General features: G+C 39.1%; 1 protein-coding gene across 3 annotated transcripts in view; it reads right to left on the reverse strand.

Annotated features, from left to right (window-relative positions):
• Positions 1-15970: 15970 nt before the first annotated feature.
• The window catches only part of IL15 (interleukin 15), a 95300-nt gene continuing 88717 nt past the window's right edge, over positions 15971-22553 (reverse strand). For all 3 annotated transcript variants that reach the window (XM_032857159.1, XM_032857152.1, XM_032857146.1), the window contains 3 exons: positions 21014-21058; positions 19067-19204; positions 15971-16591 (listed from right to left, as the gene is read on the reverse strand). In XM_032857159.1, the coding sequence (XP_032713050.1) occupies positions 16484-16591; positions 19067-19204; positions 21014-21058 (291 nt within the window). In that variant the 3' untranslated portion in view covers positions 15971-16483. The remainder of the gene's footprint in view (positions 16592-19066; positions 19205-21013; positions 21059-22553) is intronic.

A 22553-nucleotide genomic window follows, 5' to 3' on the forward strand; every position in this document is an offset into this window, starting at 1 on the left:
CTATTGATGTGTTCCCCAATTTTTACTTAAACTTGAGGACCTCTTGAAGCTGATGAAATGCAAACAGTCATAACAACATACGATTTTCTTGAGTTTGTTTTTTTGTTTTTTTTTTTTTTCTAAGAGGAGTTAACACATTTTAAATTGAGAATGCTTTCTTGGGGGTAAATAATTAATATGTGTTTTCTTTTAACTCTGCCTTAAAATCATTTGGTATTATTAAACGGGCCTCTCAGTGATCCTGTCCTCTAGCCATTTAAAACACAAAAAGGTAGGGAATGAACTCTAATTGATGGAAATACAGAAAGTGCATTTTTGGAAATGTGGATTATTTGGTTCAGTTGAGACCAGGTTTGCATATCTATTTACTATTACGTGAATTCTATTAGCTCTGCTCAGAGAAAACTCCTGAGTAACTTCTATGTGGGGTCATTTATATGTGCAGCCCCCTGTCTCAATGACACCAACACAAAGGAGCTCACTAGAGGAGGGCAGGTAAAAAATGCATCAGGAGAGGTGTCATTGCCAAGCGACCAGAGGCACAGAGCCCCAGGCCAGGACCTCTTCTCTCTGGCAGCAAATCAATAGGAAGCCAGCATTAATTCAGAGATTCTCTCATTCAACAGGAAGTCAGAGCAAGGAGAAAGACAGAAAGTAAAATTCAAATATTTAGTGACATTTGGGCTCTGAGGCTGGTCCACGTGTCACTGAGAGGAGAAGAGTTATCTCTGGCATTTTATAAGTCAAGTCTGGAGCTACAGAACCCTTTTTCCAGGGAGCAAAAACTTCCCTACCATTTGCTTGTCTTTGTGGCCTTCCTTTATCTTTAGTCCATTTATGGCCAAAGCTCCTTATCATGGACACATACACACCTTTTTCTGTTATATTATCTCTATCCATAGAGTTACATGCCACTCATTTCCTCTTTTAAAAAAGACTTTGCAAAACTCTGAATTCACCATTCTGCCCAGGATAAAACTTTCCCTTTGATTTTTATTTTATTTCCTTAAATTTATTATTTTTTTCATATATTTACTAGTTAATATCACAAAGACCAGCAGAATGTTTCATGGCCAGCTCAGACAACAAGAATAACAGACAGAGGAAGAAAAAAGCCTAGAGAGAGTCTAGAAAGGGATCTAAGTATATATGTAGATGAATAATCATTTAATAAAATGCGATTGATTGACTTTTGGGGGACATAATGAACTGAGACACGCCCCCCACCGGCTTCATACCTTGAACCAAAATGAAGGGTCAAATTATTTCAAAACCAAAATGAACCCAAAAGCCACCTGGAGGAAAGATTCATAGACTTTCATTTGGGCTAAGGCAAGCCGTTCCAAACCGGATTCCAGGGACCAAAACCATAAAGAAAGTATTTGATCGATTTAACCATGAGTACAGGGGCCTTGAAAACTTCCTGTCCAAAACATGACAAATGTACTTGATAATATGCTCTGAGTCTTTCTCATGCCCACAGCCTTTCTTAAGGAACTAGGCATAGGGGGTTTTGGCGGGGGTTGGTTTTTGGTTTGTTTGTTTTTATTTTTGTTTTTATTTCAGCACTTACCTACTCTCTGTTCTAGGTTTTACTGATGAGAGATGATGCACAAAATAAATGATAGAGAAATAAGGTGCTGGTATACTTAATATCAGCCAGTACTTAATACCACCCCTACACCTCTTTCACATACATACCAACACACGGAACATGGTTTACATCAGGAGTCTTAAGTAAGACTTCCTATTTCTCAATCCCTAACCTTTGAACATGACTCTGTTTATCCACCCAACCACAAGAACCTGGAACCAAGAGAGAGACTTATGGTTTCAATTCACCCACCACTCAGTCACAGAACAAAGAGAGAGTATGGCAGGCCCAGAAAGAGCTAGATGGACATTCAGGCCCAGACCAAAGTACAAGATGCTGGAGGTATAGACAAGACAGGAGGCACAAGGCACACAAAGCTGACTTTTAATTTAAAAATTTTGGGGTGCCTGCATGGCTCTATAGATTAAACCTGTGCCTTTGGCCCAGGTCCTGATCCCAGGATCCTGGGGTTGAGTCCCACATCAGGCTCCTTGTTCAGCAGGGAGCCTGCTTCTCCCTCTGCCTCTTGCTCCCACTGCTTGCGTGAGCTATCTCTCTCTCTCTCTCTAAAGTCAATAAATACAATTTTTAAAAAATGTATAAATCTTAACTACTAAAGGAAGGAGCCCTCTGGTCAATTAAATTAGCTAGCATTCTTCCTGGGAGAGGATGGAGAGTGGGATGCAGAAAGGTCAGCTGTATCTTCTCTCACATGTCCCTAACTGAAGAAGCTGGGGGCATGTTCAGTCTCTCTTATAAGCAGGAACAAAAATGTGAGAAGGGGACAAGGGTCCCATTCAATATCATTGCATCCTTAAATTCTCTTAGATCCTTTGACAGGGAAGCATGTATCTTAACAGAATGATTAAAGGTATGCAAAAAAGATTTGTCTCAAAGATATGTGCTGAGATAGTTTATAACAAAAAGAGAGTATAAAAGTACACAATGTCTAAAAATAGAAGAAAAGGCTTTCATTAAGGAAATATATTTCATTTATACAGTAGACTGCCGTATGGCCATTGAAATCAGGTTAACAATAAATTAGGTGAAAATAACTGATAAGCTATGATGTATAATATAATTTGATCTTTATATTTAAGAAGTGTACATACATAAGAATGGCCAGTTGTTCATAGTGATTATCTCTAAGTGGTGGTACTATGTGTGATTTTACTTTTCTCTTGATTAAAACCCGAATTGTCTGTCTGATCTTCCCATAAAGAACATGTAAGACAAAAATTAATGAATGAAGAAGAGTTGACTGGGTCAATCACAATAAAACAGACAGTGGTGTTGGGAATTGGGGAAGAATATCAACATCTGGTCTATATAGGAAACACTTCCCCAAAAAGGAAGAATTGATTCAAAACACTCATTTTGGGTTACCTATTGGAATTGCTATGGGTCTCTTCCATGTTACCTGGTTTTGTCTCACCTATCTGACCTGACATTATTCACTCTCACCTGCAGATGAACCAATGTGGAGATCTGCAGGCTCATTCATCTATCCATCTAGTCACACACATTTGCAAATGGAATGAATGCATGATTTACCAGTACTCTGGAGATGCAAAAAAGATAATAATTTCTCCCAAGTGAAACTTGCTGCAAACTTGATGCCTATTCTGGGAAACAAATCATACCTGCTTGAAATTACTTGATTACACTCACAAGATAATATTGGTAACATGGCACGATGCAGAGATTTTTACTGAGGACTCTGAAGAGTGGGACAGATCCAGACGTCCTGGGTGCCATGGTAAAAGATTCTTGAGGAAGAATCAGCTAACCTTGAACCTTACAAAGTATAGGGGATTTGAATTTGCAGAAAGGAGGATTTCATTATTCTAGGATGTCATAACTGATGAGGTTAGGGAAAGAGGAAGTTTTAGGGAACGAGAGATATGGGGTTGGAAAATTAAAGCAGGCTCATTTGATGGAAAGTTCCAGAACCCAGATTGAGGAATTTTTGCTTGCTTTCAAAAATTAAGAAATTAAAAAACAAGAAAACTGATCTCCATAATTCAGTTACTTAAATTCTCTCCGAATTTTTCTACAGAGCCACTTCCAGGCAATATCCTCCCCAACCAACAAGATCTGGTCCAGGATCACTGCACAAGCTGAATGCTAAGCACTTTTCTCCAGACACACAGAAACACCCTGTAATCCCTGAGACATAGCAGAATTAAGCTCAAACATGTTATGTTAGACCACCCTGCTGAACAGGACTAGTCATGGGGGAACGGTTAAAGATCTGAGTCAGCATACATGTTGGTGGTGGGGATGGGGTGTGTTTTTGGCTTTCTTTTTCCTCTAGGGGCTCTCTTCTCATAGAATTGGTAATGTGAGCCAGAATTCTATGCCTAGGAGTAGCCAGATGGACTCTCTTCTATTTAAGGATTAAGAAAGTGTTCTATCCTTTATTGGGTTTTTCCTGATGGTTTATTTTTACACCCTTGGCCTTGGTGCCAAGTGTTGAAATTCAGGGGATGGGCTTAAAGTGTCAAAAGCCAGCAGCACCAACACTGCCAGCATGTAGCACAGCTCAACAAACTTGGAGTTGTCAGAGCCCAAGCTAGTGATAGTCGCTAATACAAGTTTCTGCCTTCCTCTTCAGTACCTACGTCTGTCTCAGAAATCTCTCAGGAAAAGATGGATCTGGAGGCCAGGATTTGTGTTCTGACACCATGGTTTCTAAGCTAACCCCATAATATAAAATATAAAACCCAGGATTTTCCAATGGTTGTATATATCACCAAATAGCTGCAGACACCGGGTAGATACACAGATGTAAAAATGATAAAAATGATAGGCAAGTATATGGGGCCTATGACTAAAGACAGCCCATCCCGGTGATGTAAGGAACATTGGACTGAGCTGAGTATTTTGTAAAACTATAAATGGACTTCAAATAAGCCACCGAAATCTCTCAGAAACGTCTGGAATGTCAAGGATACAAAAGAACCTAAGCCATTCTCAGAAGTGACCAGAAAAGCCAGGGATCAGGCAGTCTTGGTCATTCTTTGCAAAATTTTACAGGCCCTGTGTCGGGTGAGCCACTGGAATTCCCTGGTGACTGTTTAGGACCAATCTCTCTGGAGACCCTGACTTCTTTTTTTCAAATACCGATCATCATTTCAGTTTGATTAATTTTCCTGTAGGTGGTTGCTAGGACATTAAAGCAAGATCTTCCAGACTAACAATTTTGTTCTTAAGTTATTTGGGGAAACAGCTGTACAGAAAAGGTTAAATTAGTCTTCAGGGGAAATGATGTGAAGAGAAAATGAAAAATAATTTTGTCTTTGATCTAACAGAAAATAATCTGTGCAGCATAGAAGGACAAAGAAATCACAAAAATTTTAATATGAACCTGGAGTGAGAGATGCATGCTCTGGACAAGGCACTTGCCTTATCCACTTTTCTGGAAGAAGGAGGAAGATCAAGATGGTTACAGAGGCAGAGAAAGAGCATCCAGGAGGTGAAAGAGATGAGGGCCCAGTGACAAGGTCAATAATCCTGAAGTCAGGCTCGTGGTATTGGGATGCCCTTCTTCACACATCATTTTTGGTCAGTTTCTACTCACTTTTAAAATGTTTTATTTACCTCTTTCAAGAGACACACTTTCACTCATCAGGCTCCTTTCAGGACTCTTGAGTTCCCATAACACTCCCAAGAATGTGCTTCCATTTAGTACTCTATTGAGATAGAGATAGACAGAACTGTGACTCTGCCTCCTTTTGCCCTACCTCATCCTCTTTGAGGTCTGGACGATTTAACTGGGAAAGGTAGAAAACTCAGTTATGACACCCAAAATTCTATAGTACATATGATAGAGACAAAGGTAAAATGCTATGTGGTTTTGCACTTGCAAAGTATGTCCAATGGTAAGTTACCCATTTGTTGGCCATGCAACAAATTCTATTATCCATCCTAACAATGGTGTCCATAACCTTTAATTACTTCTAGAATCAAAAAATATTCTGCTTCCCCAATTCATTGCTAAAAGCAATCATCAGGTTCATTCGTGTCATCAGTTGGCATAGTCAACAACTTATATCATTGCCTTAACAATGTGAGAATTGAGTTACTGAAAAATTATATGGTACTTCTAGAAGGGGTTTTATTCCTAGAGATTTGTTCTTAAAATTGTCTTTTGTTGAGGTTCTATCAGTGAATACTACTGTGTTGTATTTCCTTGTCTCTAGCTACCAATGGCCAGCCATGTACATGGCCTCCATATATATATATATATATATATATATATATCAGGACCAAAGAGAAGTTAAAGATGCTGGTGCAGACCTCTTCAATATATCTGAGTGGTCAGACATTTGGGGAGTTCCTCTCATGGGGTCACACTACTCATTGAAGATACCCAAAGTCACTTGGGAACATCAGAACACCCTGGACAGCAGAACTAACACCCAGAATTGGGTAGATAAGTCAAATCCTCTCCCTTTAGACTAATTGCTAAAATCAAACAATAATACTATAAAAAAACAATCTTTTTCTTCCCCTCTGGATAAGCACCCAGAACTTCCTTCAGGAAGAGGGAAGAGAACACTCACACCTATGTTCTAGACAAAAGGAAATAACCTTTATTCCCCACCCCCTCTTTTGGGGGGGATGTTATCAATCAAGTTAATGGCTACAGCTTCCAGAAAGATCTCAGAAACAACATGAATTGTCACCGATGTACTTGCTAGCTCAGGGGTCCCCATGGGAAGGATGTTCATTTTGTAGCTAATGTAAATTACAGTGCCTGTCTTTGTATTTCAGTGATTTGAAGTGACATTCTATTAAAGGTGTTCCTGACATAAACAGAATTAGGTGGTAATGGGAGAATTAAACAAGAATTACGCTTGGCTGGTAACCTTGAGACTAATGGTCTTCAAGAATAACGCAGAGTATTTCTTTCTCTCCATTTTTTATACTGTGATCTCTCTTTACAAGTGGCAACTTCAAGGATTAAAAAATTATAGATTAGTACCACTGTTTTCTGTCACGTTTGTTGACTACCACTGCTCAGAAACTTCATCAATAATGAGAACTTGATAGTAGGTCAAATTAGTGTAAGTTCCATGTTGATCATGACCTTGATACCTTGGTAATAATAATAAGAAGAAGAAAAGTACTGACCAAATTGTCTGGCCTTTGTATCTTAATGAGAGCATGAAATCATTCATTAGCAAGGGCAGTGAACTAAAGTCCAAGAAAGAGTAAGTATGACCTTTTCAAAAGTGTTTAAGCCCCCATTTCACCTGACAGTTGGGAGTTTTGATGCAATGCAACCTAGACATACTTGCTTCTTGACAATCTAAGGACAAAAAAGTAAGATGAGTAACCAAGGTAATATATCAGATCGAAAATGAATATCAATAATGTAAGCAATTATATTCAGCAGCAGTAATCGGGTCAACAGTGTAGGTTTTATGGTAGGGAGATAGGTGAGAGCTAGCAGATAGAATAGCTTGAAAATGAGTCGGGAGAGAGGAAAAGAATTTTGGAATATCACAGTATTCGCTGTAGTAGGTGGCAATTAACAGATACAATTTGCTCAAATAAGTGTTGAAGTTGAAATAGAGGTAAGAGAGGACATTGGTCAAATTAGCTTAAAGGCAGCATTCCCCAGGGCAACAAGTTGCTAAGCCTAAAAGCCTCACAAATAGGCAATATGTTTTGATACTTCACTGATGAACTTTGCTGGGTGAAAAAGACTGGAACTCTAATTCTGCTCGAGTCCAGGAGGTATTAAAATAGAACTCCTTCGAGGAAATGCTGGACATATGCAATACTGTACTTGTTTTTATCCGGAGGCTATCTTCAGTGGTGCTGGTTATAACTCCTGAGTAATTGCCTAATGAGAGTAAGAGGAAACCATGCAGTGCTCAGGCGAGGAGATAGGGAACAAAGTTATCTAGTATTTACTCTGTACCAAGACCTGTAGTCAGCATCTAACTGAATTCACAATGATCCTGTTAGATGATATTGTTTGTGCCTTTTTTGAGACAAGAAAATAGGCCTAGAGTAGTTAGGCAACTTGCCCAGCATCAGGTGATGGAGGCCACATTTCATTCCTTGGCTCTCCCGGTATCCACTCAGTAATGGTTCCTGGAATGGTGGCCTCTTGAAGACCTCAGAGGCAAAAGCTCTCCTGTGTCTAACTTTATGAGTACTGTACCTTTGTTATCCAAAGTGTGGTCCTTGGACACCAACGTGGCACTTCCTCAGAGCTAATGAATTTTAACCTGCATCATAACGAGATCCTCAGATGGCATTAAAGTCTACTGAAAACTTTACAAGACATGGCACTGCCTGACCCTCTGACTTAACGGGGAAGGAAAGGGATTCCTTTTGATTCATGGAATACTCTAAGAACCTGATGAAAACTGGAATTATTCTAGAAAAACAATGTATCCACACTGATAAACACACTCATCCTTTCTTCCTTAGGGTTAGGGACTCCCCGAAACCCATGCATGTACAACCCACATGCCTGTAGACTCTAGGTTAAAAATGCCTTTGAGAGGTGATCAAGGTAACAGGGAAATCAATACAGTATAAAAAGAGTTTGGAAAGTGAAAAACCATAGCCAAAAGAAAAAGCCCAATACTGGCCTCAATCCCACAATCCAGAGATCATGACCTGGGCCGAAATCAAGAGTCAGATGTTCAACTGACTGAGCCACCCAGGCACCCTGGTGTCGTCCCAATGTCCACTCTTTCAATCATCAGCAGTATGATTATATAAGTTGAACCACATACATATTCCTAGAAATCGGCAAAACATTTTCTTTAATTCACTTACATTTTCCTAGCAATTTTATCTCCATTTCTTTATTTATTCATTTCTTCTCAGGGGACTTGATCAATAGTTATTTGGAATTTCACTCCCAATGTGAAGATCTTTCACATGTGATAAAAGGTGTTTTTCAAAGATGATGTTTGGGTGTTACATCACTCTTGGGGACTTTCCGATATAGTTTCAACTATGATTTTAAGACTTGGTTTCAATAATTTTATAACTGCAGTTATTTATAAAGCTGGATATTCCAGATTTTGTATTATTAACTGCAAATCTGCAGCAAAAAAAGACAAAAACAAATATATATATATATATATATATATTTATTTATTTATTTATTTATTTATTTATGCTGATAAGACTCTCCAGATTCTCAACTCTTTTTCACCATTTTGTAAATATACCTAAAACCATAAAGTCATCAAGTGTTGCCTGCATTCTTCATCCTTTTCTCCCTTTCCTTGGAATTTAGAGAATGCTTTTTCTTTTTTTATCCTGAAGAGTCCAGTTCTTTCCCAGTAAGATGAACTTTCGGGTCATCTGGAACTGATTCTGGACACACAGGGATATGAAAACAGATTCTCATCCACCCCGTCTTCCTTAATAAAGTTGTGATCTTGTCCAAATCTTTACTAGTGTCTTGGTTTAGTCTTACTTGGCCTTTTACCAGTGTCTTTCTCTTCTCCATTTAAAAACAAAAAATTCAAGGACTCTTGGTTCTGAATTTTGCTTACATTATTTCTCTCTTCCTCACTGTCCATGCTGGAAGAGAATGTAATCTCATCTTGGTATAATTCCTTCACATACGTTTCTTTACAAAATTCAGAATTATTCTGAATTGGTTGTTGATTTTACAAAAAGACTACAAATAATTGTAAGTTCCTTTAAGTTTCTAAAGAAAATAAACCACAAATATTTAATTTATTTAAATCTTCATAACAGCTCAGACTTTGATTCTGCAGTGACAGTCTGATGGAGTAATATTTTGTGCAAGTGACCAGTAATAAGTACATTTTAATGAAACTGAGACATTTGCAAAAGACACAATTAGGCACCTACATAATCATACCACCACTGAAACATTCCATTTCCATTTCTTCATTTTTATTTTAGTTTTAAATCAAACATTTGACACTTTAAAAAGATCAAATTTCAAGATTAAAGATAAATTAGTCATATTCTGGAAACTTTTTTTTTTTAAGATTTTATTTATTTGTTTGAGAGAGAAAAAGCCAGAACAAGCATGGGGAGGGGCAGATGGAGAAGGAGAAGTAGACTCCCCCACTGAGCAGAGAGCCTAACTTGGGGCTCAGTCCCAGGACCCTAGGATCATGACCTGAGAAGATGGCAGATGGTTAACTGACTGAGCAACCCAGGTGCCCCAAGGAAACTATTTCATGAGCGAATTAAATCTGAATTTATTAAACTATTACATTGCATGGCTTTCTCTCTTCCCCAGTTTTAAAAGCTAAACACAAATCAAAATTGAGGTAAATTTCAATTTCTTACTCTTCACAATCACTGTGTTATCCTTGTTTATTTCAATCTGCTTAAAGAATGTGCAAGGCCAGAGCAGTGAAAATACCAACGGTGCTTGAGGCTGGTTTGAACAAAGCTGAACACTTCAGAAGTGACTGTCAACTGAATCCACTGGAGCTGATGGCCAGCCACGTAACTGAGGTCTCCAAGTGAACTTCCACGTGGAATATAATATTTGCTGGGCACCTGGTTGGCTCAGTCAGTTAAGTGTCTGCCTTCGGTTCAGGTCATGATCCCAGGGTCCTGGGATCGAGTCCCGCATCAAGGCTCCTCCCTATTCAGTGGGGAGTCTGCTTGTCCTTCTCCCTCTGCTTGCCACTCCCCCTGTTTGTGCTCTCTCTCTCTCTCTCTGATAAATAAATAAAATCTTTTAAAAAAGGAATATAATGTTTATTAAGGGTAAGTAATAAATATGTCCCAACTTGCAGATCACATGTATATTATTAAAAACAATGTAACCCAGACAACGTGTTTAAACCTTAGACTTCCAAAAATATTTTTCAGGGAAGTGTATTTTACCATTGGTGTCAATTTAGAGTCACTGACACACAGTGATCACAAAAGCAGACAGACTTTCAGTCAGTTTTATTATTCTCTGCAGACAATGCACCTACTTGAAGCCTACACCTCGTACTTCCACGGTCAGCCTTAGGTATGCCTGTGCTTGCAAATATTTATTCCTCTGAGCGCATTTTACGTTCGTTGTTTGAAATAAGACAAAGATGACTAAGAATGAAACAAATCTTTAGGGACATGTCAGCTTGGCTGAGAAATAACATGGCCTCATGGGAAACCAAGTTCCTTCAAACAGGGGAAGTCTCAGCCCAATCAGGTGCCTTGCAGAGTTATGATCTCATTGTGTTGACAAGGGCTTATACTTCCTCTTATCTCTTTTGGCTCAGAGTTCAGCAGACTTCTCTGTAAGGGGAAAGAGTTCCTCTGCTTTGCAAACCTACCAAAGTGTGTGGGGGGGGGGACCTCTGCATTGGCCATATTACTCTTCAAAAAGACATTCGACTGAAAAGCAGGAAATAGCATCATCGTGGCCATTTAGTCGAAGCCTGTGGCTGACTGTTAACTTTCTGTTGGCAAGGAGAGGGGCTTTGCTGATCTCCAGACGCTACACCTGTGAAACACTCAAGACTCGGAGCCAAATGACCAGCAAAGACAATAACCATTTAAAAGAGTACTGCTTTATGCCCACAATTTGAATTAAATCCTTCTGCTACAGAAAGTGTGATGTTTTTCTTACGCTGCGGTGTGGATAACAGGTCAATGGTTTTCATAAACTCTGGGGCACCAAGAGCTTTTGTTATACTGAAAAAAGTGGATTTCTTGTCACATGAGATGTTTAAAGCGATGTTATTAATAATGCTGTGTATAACAGCTGCCTTTATTTATTCATAAATACAGCACAAACATCTTACTTGTCACAAGGAGAGGATTTTCTTTTACTATAAAAAGATAATTAATTCAGGCTGAACAAACTTAATGGTGCATTTGCCATCTGGGCAAAGCAAACAAAGCACCAGAATAGAATTGTATGAAGAAAAAAATAATCAAAATATGGAATAAAAATACATGCTTAAGCTCTGTTTTGATTTCTTTAACAACAAATAACTTTCCACCCCAAGTATTGTGCTCATGCTTATTTGAAAGGCAATAGGGCATTTAAAAATACATAGCTGAACGTAGACAACAATTTCAGGTGATTTCTTTCTGTCTTTATTTTTTACACATGAGCAACATAAGCAAAATGTTTCATAGGTCTGCATCTCTTCTCGTCTACACCCCTGAGGGACAGAAGCTCTTCTCAAATAAAATCATCTAGATAAAAGTGCTTTGTGAACTTTAAAGAACCATAAAAGTGTAAGAGAATTAATATTATTTCCATCAGCCTGGTGTGTCCTTAGCAGAACTCATATATATACTGGGGGCTTTGACTTTATTAAATCAACTCAGGAAAGTGAATTCCGTTAATGGCCCATGATCTTGAAAAGCCTTGAAAAGATGGCACTTGCCATGGGGAACCATCACTGCCCTAACATTCAAGTCTCACCTATAGGCTCTTAGCTGCTTATTCAGAAATGCTGCTTCTTTCCTTTTCTCTCCATAAACATCTCAGATCTGTCTTTTCTCCACCACTGTGCAGCTGAACCTCATGAGTCCCTGAAGGCTATGTGTTTAACTGTGATTTCAAAGCTATCTCCTGGCCCGCCACCCACACACCAAGCCACACCCATCTTGCACCTTTCCATCCCCTGTTTTAACTATGCCTTGCCACCAGACAGCAGACTACCATCATTATATCCTGGGGCCTTCCTCTACCCCAGCTTTCTTGATGAAGAATACTGGTCTCCCTCACCTCAAAGAGTTCTCATTAAGAAATGACTGAAAAATCCTTTTTTCAAAAGGGCTTCCTGGTGTAAAGATTCAGACCACAGATCCATTCCAGCTGGCCTCAGAACCCAAAACTGGATTTACACATTAATCCTGATGACAGAGGCATATATACTGCAAACAGGTTTGTTGGATTTGACAGCAAATGAATAATTACTTACCAAAGTTGGTCTCCATTAAGTGTTGCAAGGTGTTCATTAAAGGACTCCAGTAATGAGGTCCATGTAAGATGATGTTATTAGAAATACTTTTATTACCCTGGGATTAAGAGGTAAGGAGATTTTGACGTTGACTCTTTTCTCAACTAGAAACAAAGCCTGCTGTATTTTTCACACATGCCAGAAAAAAAGCCTCTTTCTTTTTGGAATATAAAGCGAAATCTTTGCCACCAATATCCTTACCTGGCCTATGAGACCATCTGGTATTTATCTTACCAGCTTCTTTCATTGCTTTTTCTGACCCTAGCCGCTCTGGCCTTCTTTCCTCTCTTTGAACGTGCTCTCATCCTGCCTTACTGAAGAAAATCTTCTTTTTTGGCAGAATGTTTCTCAGGTGGATACCCCCCAGCACCCCGTCCCCCGCCCCGCAATCTGTCTTTATACTGCATAGCAGAGCTCAGACACTACTGTTTGAAAGAAGCCCTGACAGCTTGAAAGGATCTGCCGCTTCCTTTCTGTGCTCACCTGGTGCCCTTCACAGAACTGGTAACCAAATAAGCATGCGAGCGGTTAATGGGGTAACAGGATTCTCCTCCGGGAATGTCAATTCCGTGAGGGCCGAACGTAAGGCTGCCTCCCTCATGCGTGTAAGGGCAGCATCCACCATCATGTTCGCACATGGTAGGTTTTCAACAAACCAGGTTACGATCCGGCTGAAGGAGTGAGACTTCCTTCATGAGAGTGAAGATGATGAGGAAAAATCACTTTTAGGGTGACGCTGGACCCTCTGGTAATTTCCGCAAGTGTTGACACAGCTTGTAGAAACTCAATGTACAATCTTCCGTTTGACATCTGGGCAACAATCTCCTCTCCAGTTCCTCTAGCGGTCAACTGATTTTGAAATCTAGGATGAAAGAGGTAAAATATAGGACTGTCCAAAGTTCAGAAATACCGGAAATAAAACCAGTCAATCCTTTAAGTGGTAATTCATGAAAGTTTATTGAGCACACACCACAACAGCAGCCTGTAAACCAGAAGCATCTGTATCAAACTACAGAAGGCAGCTCAGGGGTATATGGTTAGAGTAGTGGCTTTAAAGGTGAGAGAGCAGTGACAATTTGTTCTTCACAGTGATTGGTTATATTAGAATTTTCTTAAATGAAAGGGAATTGGTCAATGGTTACCTCATATCAATCTCGGGAAACAGCTTAGGTTTTGCTTATGATTTTCAGATGCATAAATAGGAAATGATCCAATCAGGTTAGTCTTGCCAAATAAGCTAAATCAGGGTTTGTTTGTGTGAATGAAGTGGTTTTTTCTGCTCAGGCAATTTTCAAGGCTGGTCTCCATTTGCTTTTTAACAAGGACAAAGTCACTGCTATTAATGATTCATTAATTTTTCTTCTATGTTCCATCAGATAGATTATACAATTAGGGGACTTTTCAATGAAGCTAAAGTTTGCCTTGCATAATAAATTTCTTAGTGAAAATAAAATTCAATCATCAGACACGTTCAGAAGCACTGAACTAAATCTCTATGGAAATGGGATTTCCTCTGGGCAAAATATTTATACATGACATGCATATGTTAACTGTGACTCACATATGAATGCAGAAAACTTGGCTGAGATAACACAGATGAAGGAATAAAAATGATTTCTCTCGTATTTCTGGGGGGAAGGGGGAATGGATCGATCACAGACTTGGTTTTCATATCATATATGTTGGTTTGACTTTACGAGCCTCTGAATTTGATGGACAGAAAGAGTAACACATCAAAACACATAGAAGCTCCTCTCACAGGAGTAATAGCAGCAAAAGAAAAGAATTCCATCGATTCTCTGTTCTAAGGTAAAAACTGAAAGTATGTAAAACTAGGCTTGTGACTGGGTTTTAACAATCTCTGGACTCACAGATTTTGTGTTGGTTCAGTTTACATTTCCATGTCTTCTGCCTTCTAACCCGTTTTTTGCTTATTGCCAGGGAGAGTGTAGAAATGATATTCTCTCATATATCTTTTTCTTCATTTGAAATTTTAAAGAGGTAACAATATAATCCATCAAACTGACTCCAGACTGTAAACCTAATTTTTATTAGGCTTGCCTTTGCTATTTGAGCTTCTAAATCTATGGATTTGCCTTTCTTCATTATATGTAACATAAGGCAAATGCTTTCAGCATTTAGGGCAATAGGTGAGATAAAAACAATATATTCTAGTCTGCACAAATAACATTAGGCTGACTAATTAAGGAGGACAGTTCAAGAAGGAAAAACTGAACACAAATGAGAAGCTCATCTTGTTAAGAGTTCAGGCCTGAACAATAAAATTTAGGTTGTTTTACATAATTCTTTTCTTAAGTTAGCTAAGAATGTATAAGGAGCTAGCTGTACCTCTATGCCTTAAGTTCCTTAAGATTAACTGAAGTGACCCAGACTAATTAACTAATGTGGAAGGAATTCCAATTTTGAACACTGGAAAATGCCAAATTTTAAACCCACCTGTGTTTGCCTATATAACCAGAATGGATCATTGGTTACTAAAAGATACTTTTGGTGATATGGCTGCCATTATGATTTCCTTTCCCATCCCAGCAGACACTGGAAGGAGGCTAACTTTTGTTTAAGGATTAGATTGTCAACTTACAGTTAAAAATGGTGCATTTTTCCTATTCTCCATCAATAGAGAAGCTACGAAGAAAAAAAATGAAAGGTAGATTTTTAAAAATCCATTTTGGATGAAATTAAAACAAGCAAACAAAACACCTTGCCACAATCACAATCCCTAAACTTTCAAGTGTGGCTGTCAAATACTATTTGTCCGGACCGAAGTCAGGAACAAACTGATAGCTGACACAAGACTCTTCAAAAGTCAAATAGGATGTAGATTTCTCCAAATCTATCTCAAAAGAAATGTTTAAGCATACGTTGACTAGAGCAATGATATACATGACCATGGACAGGGTACTGGAGGATAAAAATGTTTCGATAGAGAATTAGTTCATATTGTGAAATGAAGCAAAATCAAACTCGTAGGACATCAATTCCTACCCTTTAGCCCCTCAGTGAAAAACGCCACAAGTGAATCAGGTGAAAGAAATTGTGAGAGGAGACAAAAATATTTCATTTTAGTCATAGTTTTATTTAAAAAAAGTTATAAATTTCAGACAGTATAGTGCAAAAATATATAAACAATTATGTCAGATAATGTTGGCTCTAACAAATCAACAGTTTTTTTTTTTATTATACAAACAAGGCAAAAAAAAGTGAAAATAAAACACTTGCACTCAGGAAAGCATGAAATATTAACATCATTACAACCATGAGTTCTCTATACACGATTCTACCTACCAGTGAAAGTTCATTATTACCATTCCCACCCAAGATTTACTGATGCATCATACATACCAGGTTCGTGCACTGTCTTTAGTAACAGGTGCTTTTGATATCAATAACTATGTTGCAGAGTAAAGCACCTATTTCTCCTTCCTCATTGGGAGTCAATTCTTCCTCCTTGTGGGACACCCACTGGAGAGGTGAGTGAAGGCTGGTGGTTAGGGGTTCCTAACTGGCTGGAGCACACAGCTGACCTTCCCCAGTGGTGCTCAGGCCCACCAGCTGTGTAATTCCACTCTTGCCCTTGAAGGAATGTCCCCTATGTCCTTACAAGGGGTAAATATCAGTGCAAAGGATAAAGTAGGTACACAGTTTTATTCAATACTTTATATTATGCCACAAATATGTACAACTTCAATAATAAATTAAGAATAAGGGAACAAAATAAGTATGAGGACAGTTCATAGACACCATGTAATTCAATGTCATTTTTCTGCCTTCATTTCCAAGAGTTCATCCAATTCAAGATTCTGGATTATCCTCTTGTTAGAAAAACTGGTTTGGGCAGCCCATGTGAACTGCAGAGGGTTTCACTGCTTTACGTCGTGGGAAGATGTTTGTTAATAGCAGACATGTTGAAGAGGATCAGTTACAATCAAGAATTATAGAACATTTGTACAATATGTAAAAAACTCCGAAAAAATTCTTTAATATTTTTCTCCTCGAGTTCCTCACATTCTTTGCATCCCGTTTCAGTTATGTTCTGCCAAATAAAAAGAAAGGATTAGATGGGAAAGTCTACTGTATCTCCTTCCTGGGAATATCACATCATTTGAACCACATTCTGAGGTCTTAAGACATGAACACTTTGGCAAATTAATATCATGGTAGGAGGAACCACTGGAAAAGGGTACTGGGAGATTTGATTGAGGTTTATTTTTCCTATAATAGGTTAAAGACATTGTAAAAATAAGCCATGGTTTTCTGACCATGGACTTCCTGCTGAGTGCCCTTGAGTGGTCATTTACTTTTCTGGTCATCTACCCCAGCATCACATCCATGCCTCCCCACACAGCACGCAGGAGCCTTGAAGTGTCCCTCGCTTGTTTCTCTCACCTATCCCCATCACCTCAAAGGACATAGCCTAAGTACACAGAGCTCATGCCTTTCGCCCCACGCACACACATCATGCTATTAGCTACGCTGCCGTGTTGGCTTTTCTATCTGTATGTCCCTCATCGCTATTTTAGCTACCACTACCCAGGTGGAGATCACTCAGGTGCTGTCTCCACCGGGAAGGCATTCCTGAACTGAGGAGTTCCCCAGGCTGGGCTAAATGTTCCATCCCTACATTCTCAGACTTCCCTCCTCTCACATCATTTATTATATTGACATTAGGGAGTTTCATGCTTTTTATGCTACTATTCTCTAGGCTTTTCTAAGAGCGCAAAGCCACACAGTTTTGTTTCCCTAGCATTTAGCATAGGGCCTAGCACATGGTGGTCACCTAGTCATTACCAGCTGCATTGAACTATTTAGGTAAAGATCAGAAGTTGTAATTCAAACAGTTTCATGGCCAACTAGAATCTTCCAAATGCAGTCATCACAAATAAACTATTTAGAGATCGTCTGAACCATGAAAGCCGTACCAGCAAAAAACAAAAATTAGATTTTACATCCATTAAGCATTTGAAATTCAGATTCACCAACATTTATCAAGCACATACTCTATGCCAGGCACTGTCATATTCCATAAGCACTGTCCTCCTGGAAAATCATCATGTCAGCCGACAAAGCAGAGATATTCACATCATGCATCTCAGTTGACATAATCAATGAAATTCTCAGACTGTACAGCCTGCCCGCTCCTTCCGCTAGATGTGCAGAACACACCACATCATGGTCACAGTGACCGTGACCATGGTCATCAAGAGCTCACCAGGGATGTTGTTAGGAGTTATCTGTTGCCTGGTTCAGCCTTTCTACCAATAACACAGGAATAACATATCACAAGAGTATTTTAAAGATCAGTATGTTCATTTCATAAATACATCAAGTGTCTAGAATATGCCAGGCAATGCTTGGGGAGTTGGGATACAGCACTGAAGAAAAAAAATACAACACAAAAATAACTGCCCCTTTGAAACTGGCATTCAAATAGGGAAAAGCAGACAAAAGCCATTAAGGAAAATGTCAACTAGTGGGGCATGCAGACAAGGGGATGAGGCGTGGGAATGGCTTGCCACGTGAGGAGCTGACAGCACTGAGAAGGTGACATTTCAGCAAAGACCTAGAGCAACCTGGCATGTTTCAGGCAAGTCCACAGTGTCCAGCCATCCTAGCTGAGGAGCTCCATAGTTTTCAGTCGCCTCTGCCTAAACACCCTTCCCGGGAGATAAGGCTCATTCCCTCTCGTCCTGGTTTGGTAGAGAAACATCTAAGGCGGAATCCCAGCCCTCTTATCTGCCTTCCTTTTGGCCACTGGAATTAATAAATAACTGAGCTATTACTCATTCCTTTCTGATTGCTTTATTTATGCTTTACTTTATGGTGGATCCCTTAAGAGCAGAGACCGATTTGGGCATGGCCCCAATTCTCCTTGAATTATTAACATTTTTATTGACTATCTTATTGCAGCTCTTGTTCTGCCAGTGGGTAAGAAGAAGACATCCCCCGAAGTGAAACTGCTTGGGTATGAATCCTGGCTCCCCATTCCACCAACTGTGCTAACTGGAGTAAGTGATTTCAAGCCCTAAGCACTCCAATTTCTTCAACCTTAAAACAGACACAAGGATAACTATCTCACAGATTTATTGTGAGGACGCAAGGAATTACCCCATTGCCGCTGAAGAGCAGTGTTGTCCGGCATAGAGTAATAACGGAACGAATGCAAATTGCCAGTCATGATGCAAAACACTTAACTACGTAATTAGATTCATGTCTCTGCACTGCACCTGGGGACGAACACCTTGAGGGCAATGACCTCCCTGGTTCACCAGTGTCCCTCTTGCCCCAAAGTGCACCGCCTAGTGTCATGCAGTAAATGTCCATTGAGTAAACTGGTGAGCTACGTCAGGGCTGTGCCCATGGTAGTGATGGTGGCCATTCCACCGGCGTGATCTCCCTTTCCCAAGAGTGTCCCCAGAGGATCTGCTTGTCCCTTACATCCAGCCAATGACCTCACCCAACCAAGCCATAATCATCAGACAAAGCTCCAACGGACTAGTGGAAAACTCACCGCATTAGAAGATAAACTACTGTTTGCTAGGATGATAATGTTAGGTATTGTTTCATTAAGGTCAGGATGACTGAACTCAAGCAAAATAACACGTAACTCCAGAAGAAAGCACTTCATCGCTGTGACTTTGCAGCCGGGCTAAAAATAGAGTTACAGAGAATCATTGTGAAAAAAACAACGATCTTTCTGTTATTCATGTTTACATAGATGTAATTTTGATTTTTTAAAAAAGTCAGTCCAAATACTTTATAAAGAAACCCAATCTCCCTAAGAAGTTTTGCATAGGAGACAGTTTTTTTTTTTTTCTTTTTTGGCTTTGAAATCAAATCCCAAGCAAACTGACAACAAAACAATCTACGAGGATGGTGATATTATATGGAAGAGCGAACATAAGTCTAGAAAACACAGAAAGAATAGGCTACTTTTTCTCACTGAGAACATTTCCTCTTTGTAAAAGGGTGATAATACCAGCCTGAGACTCTCCAAACATTAGTATGTCTAGTGCACGGAAAGAATTTTTAGAATCAGATTGTGTTGTTAACATTTTAAACAGTGATAGCTGCTGATCTTGCTATTTCTGCAAGTTCTGAAGTTCCAGAAGCAGAAGCGACTCCAAGAAATGGATTAGAAAAATCAGCGTCTGAGCACAGCCCTCTCATGGGCTGGCCAAATCAGAAAGGCACCTTGGGATACCACAGGAGTATGTTTCCCACAACGCTTACTTGGACGAAAGCCTAAATTTCAAAGAAACATTGATGACTGTTTGGAGGTTTGACCATGGCTTGTTTGACCTTCTGTTCTCACTGCCTCACACAGTGCCTGGGACCCAGCAGGCACCCCACAGCAGCTGCCCAGGATTGAAGGGTAAATGCTGCCCCATATAGATAGATAGACAGACAGAGAGAGAGATAGATAAAATAATAGATACATAGATAGATAGATAAAACAGGTTCAGAAATGTTTAGTGACTTCTAAGTTAACACAGCTAGGAAGAGGCTGAATCAGAGTTTAAATCTAAATTTCAAACACAGCTTCTTTCTATAACCCATGAGTTACAAGGTTTTCTTCTTGCAATAAAAAAAAAGCAATCTCGGGAGTTTGGGTGGTTAACTGACTTCTCTCTACTTTGGGAAAATGGAAGGCATGCTGAAGCCAAAGAGGCAGCCAATTTTTATGTGTAGTAGCACTAGCCAAGTGGTTGATGAAAGTCTGTTTTTTTTCTAGTTTGCGGTGAAGGCTTCCTCCCAAAGCTAAGAAAGTCTTCACAGGAGCAATATCTATTTCAGAGAGGTCCTAACTGAGCACTAATTGAGAGCGGACTCATGGTTCTCCACACACACACATGTAGAGTTTGTTTCCGATGAGGTGACACGCCTTTGGCAATGTCAAGGTATTGAGACAAGTTCAAGATCATTTATGAATTCTGATAGGTTTTATGAGTTGTGTTTATTTCTTTTCTCACATAGAGGGTAAGCAGCCAGAATCCTTTTCTGACAATTGTGGAGATTCATTCAAAATCTAGAATGTGGATGCATTTAAGCAATTTGTAAAAAATTTGATTAAGGGTTGTAATACACTACAGCATTGGAAAGGACGGATAGAGTGGATAGTTTTAAATTCAATCAGTTAACCCGATTTTGTATTTAATTGCATCATGATCTAATTGCATCACAAAACGTATAATATATTTTGTTTGACATTGATGGAAAAGGCTGTTTTATATTTTGATTTGGTACCATCATGAAAATAGCAACACGGTAGCTCTTTGTCCCCAAGTCCCACAACCTCAACAATTACTTACAAAATTCATTGATCATATGTTGTCAGAACACACCAAAAGTCAGATTTAAAAACTATACACCCTTCAGTAAATTTATGAAAATATACTTCTTCAACTTTTGAAAACTGGAAAAAATAGCAATTTTCAAAAAAATAAACTATACTCACATGAGCATCACTTTCAGTATATAAAGTGGTATCAATATGTATAGACTGAAAGGAAACAAAATTAGACAATATGAAAAACTATGCCCTGCTTTAGATATAGTGAGAACAAACTACTGAAAACATTAAAGTAAGCTTTTTAAATTATTTTTTTATTTTGAGACAATTTCAGATTCATATGCAACTCTAAGAGCAAACAGAGATCCTGTGTCCCCTTCGCCATTCCCCCAGCAATAATACCATGCATAACCATAGCATGATATCACCACCAGGAAACTAACATTGATACAATCCACACGCCTTGTTCAGATCTCACCAGTTCGAGGTGCACTAAATGTGTGTGTGCAGTTCTACTCAATTTTATCAGATGTGTAAATTCATGTAATCACCTCCACAATTATAGTTACCTCACCATTAAAATCCTCCTCCTACTATTTTATAGCTCAAACCACCTTTCTTTCTTTTTTTTTTTAATTAACATATAATGTATTATTTGTTTCAGGAGTACAGGTCTGTGAATCATCAATCCTACACAATTCACAGCACTCACCATAGCACATACCCTCCCCAATGTCCATCCCCCAGCCACCCCATCTCTTCCACCCCCCTCCCCTCCAGCAACCCTCAGTTTGTTTCCTGAGATGAAGAGTCTCTTATGGTATGTCTCCCTCTCTGGTTTCATCTTGTTTCATTTTTCCCTGCTTTCCCCTATTATCTTCTGTCTTATTTCTCAAATCCCTCATATCAGTGAGATCATATAATTCTCTTTGTCTGATGGACTTATTTCGCTTAGCATAATACCCTCTAGTTCCAACCACCTTGTTGCAAATGGCAACATTTCGCTTCTTTTGATGGCTGCATAGTATTCCACTGTGTGTGTGTGTGCATGTGTGTGTATATATGTATGTGTGTGTGTATGTATGTATATAGATATATATCTATGTCTATATATCACATCTTCTTTATCCATTCATCTGTTGACGGACACCTGGGCTCTTTCCATAGTTTGGCTATTGTGGACATTGCTGCTATAAACATTCAGGTGCACATGCCCCTTCGGATCACTACATTTGTATCTTTAGGGCAAACCACCTTTCTTAACACACATTCCAACCCCCACCTTTCTAATCCCTGGCAACCATTTCTCTCCTCTGCATTGCTGTATCGTTTCAAAAATGTTGTATTAGTGGACTCATATAGTATATAACTGTTTGAGATTGGCCTTTTGAATACACTATTTTTTGAGCAGTTCTAGCTTTGTAGAACATGAACAGAAAGTTCCCATATATCCCCTGCCCCCGGCCCCAGTTTCTCCTGTTATTAATATCTTGCATTTTCACGGTACATCTATTACAACTGAGGAGTTGGTATTGATACATTTGTAACAAACGTCCAGAGATTGCATTGGGATTCAGCCTTGGTGCTGTAGGTCCTGAGTTTTAACAAGTATATAATGACATATACCCACCATTACAGTATCATTTGCAATAGTTGCTTTACCACAAAGATCACCTGTGTTCCATCTATTCATCTCTCCTTTTCC

Source organism: Lontra canadensis, unplaced genomic scaffold, assembly GCF_010015895.1.
Source record: "Lontra canadensis isolate GAN:19392208 unplaced genomic scaffold, GSC_riverotter_1.0 scaffold1, whole genome shotgun sequence".
Taxonomy (NCBI): domain Eukaryota; kingdom Metazoa; phylum Chordata; class Mammalia; order Carnivora; family Mustelidae; genus Lontra; species Lontra canadensis.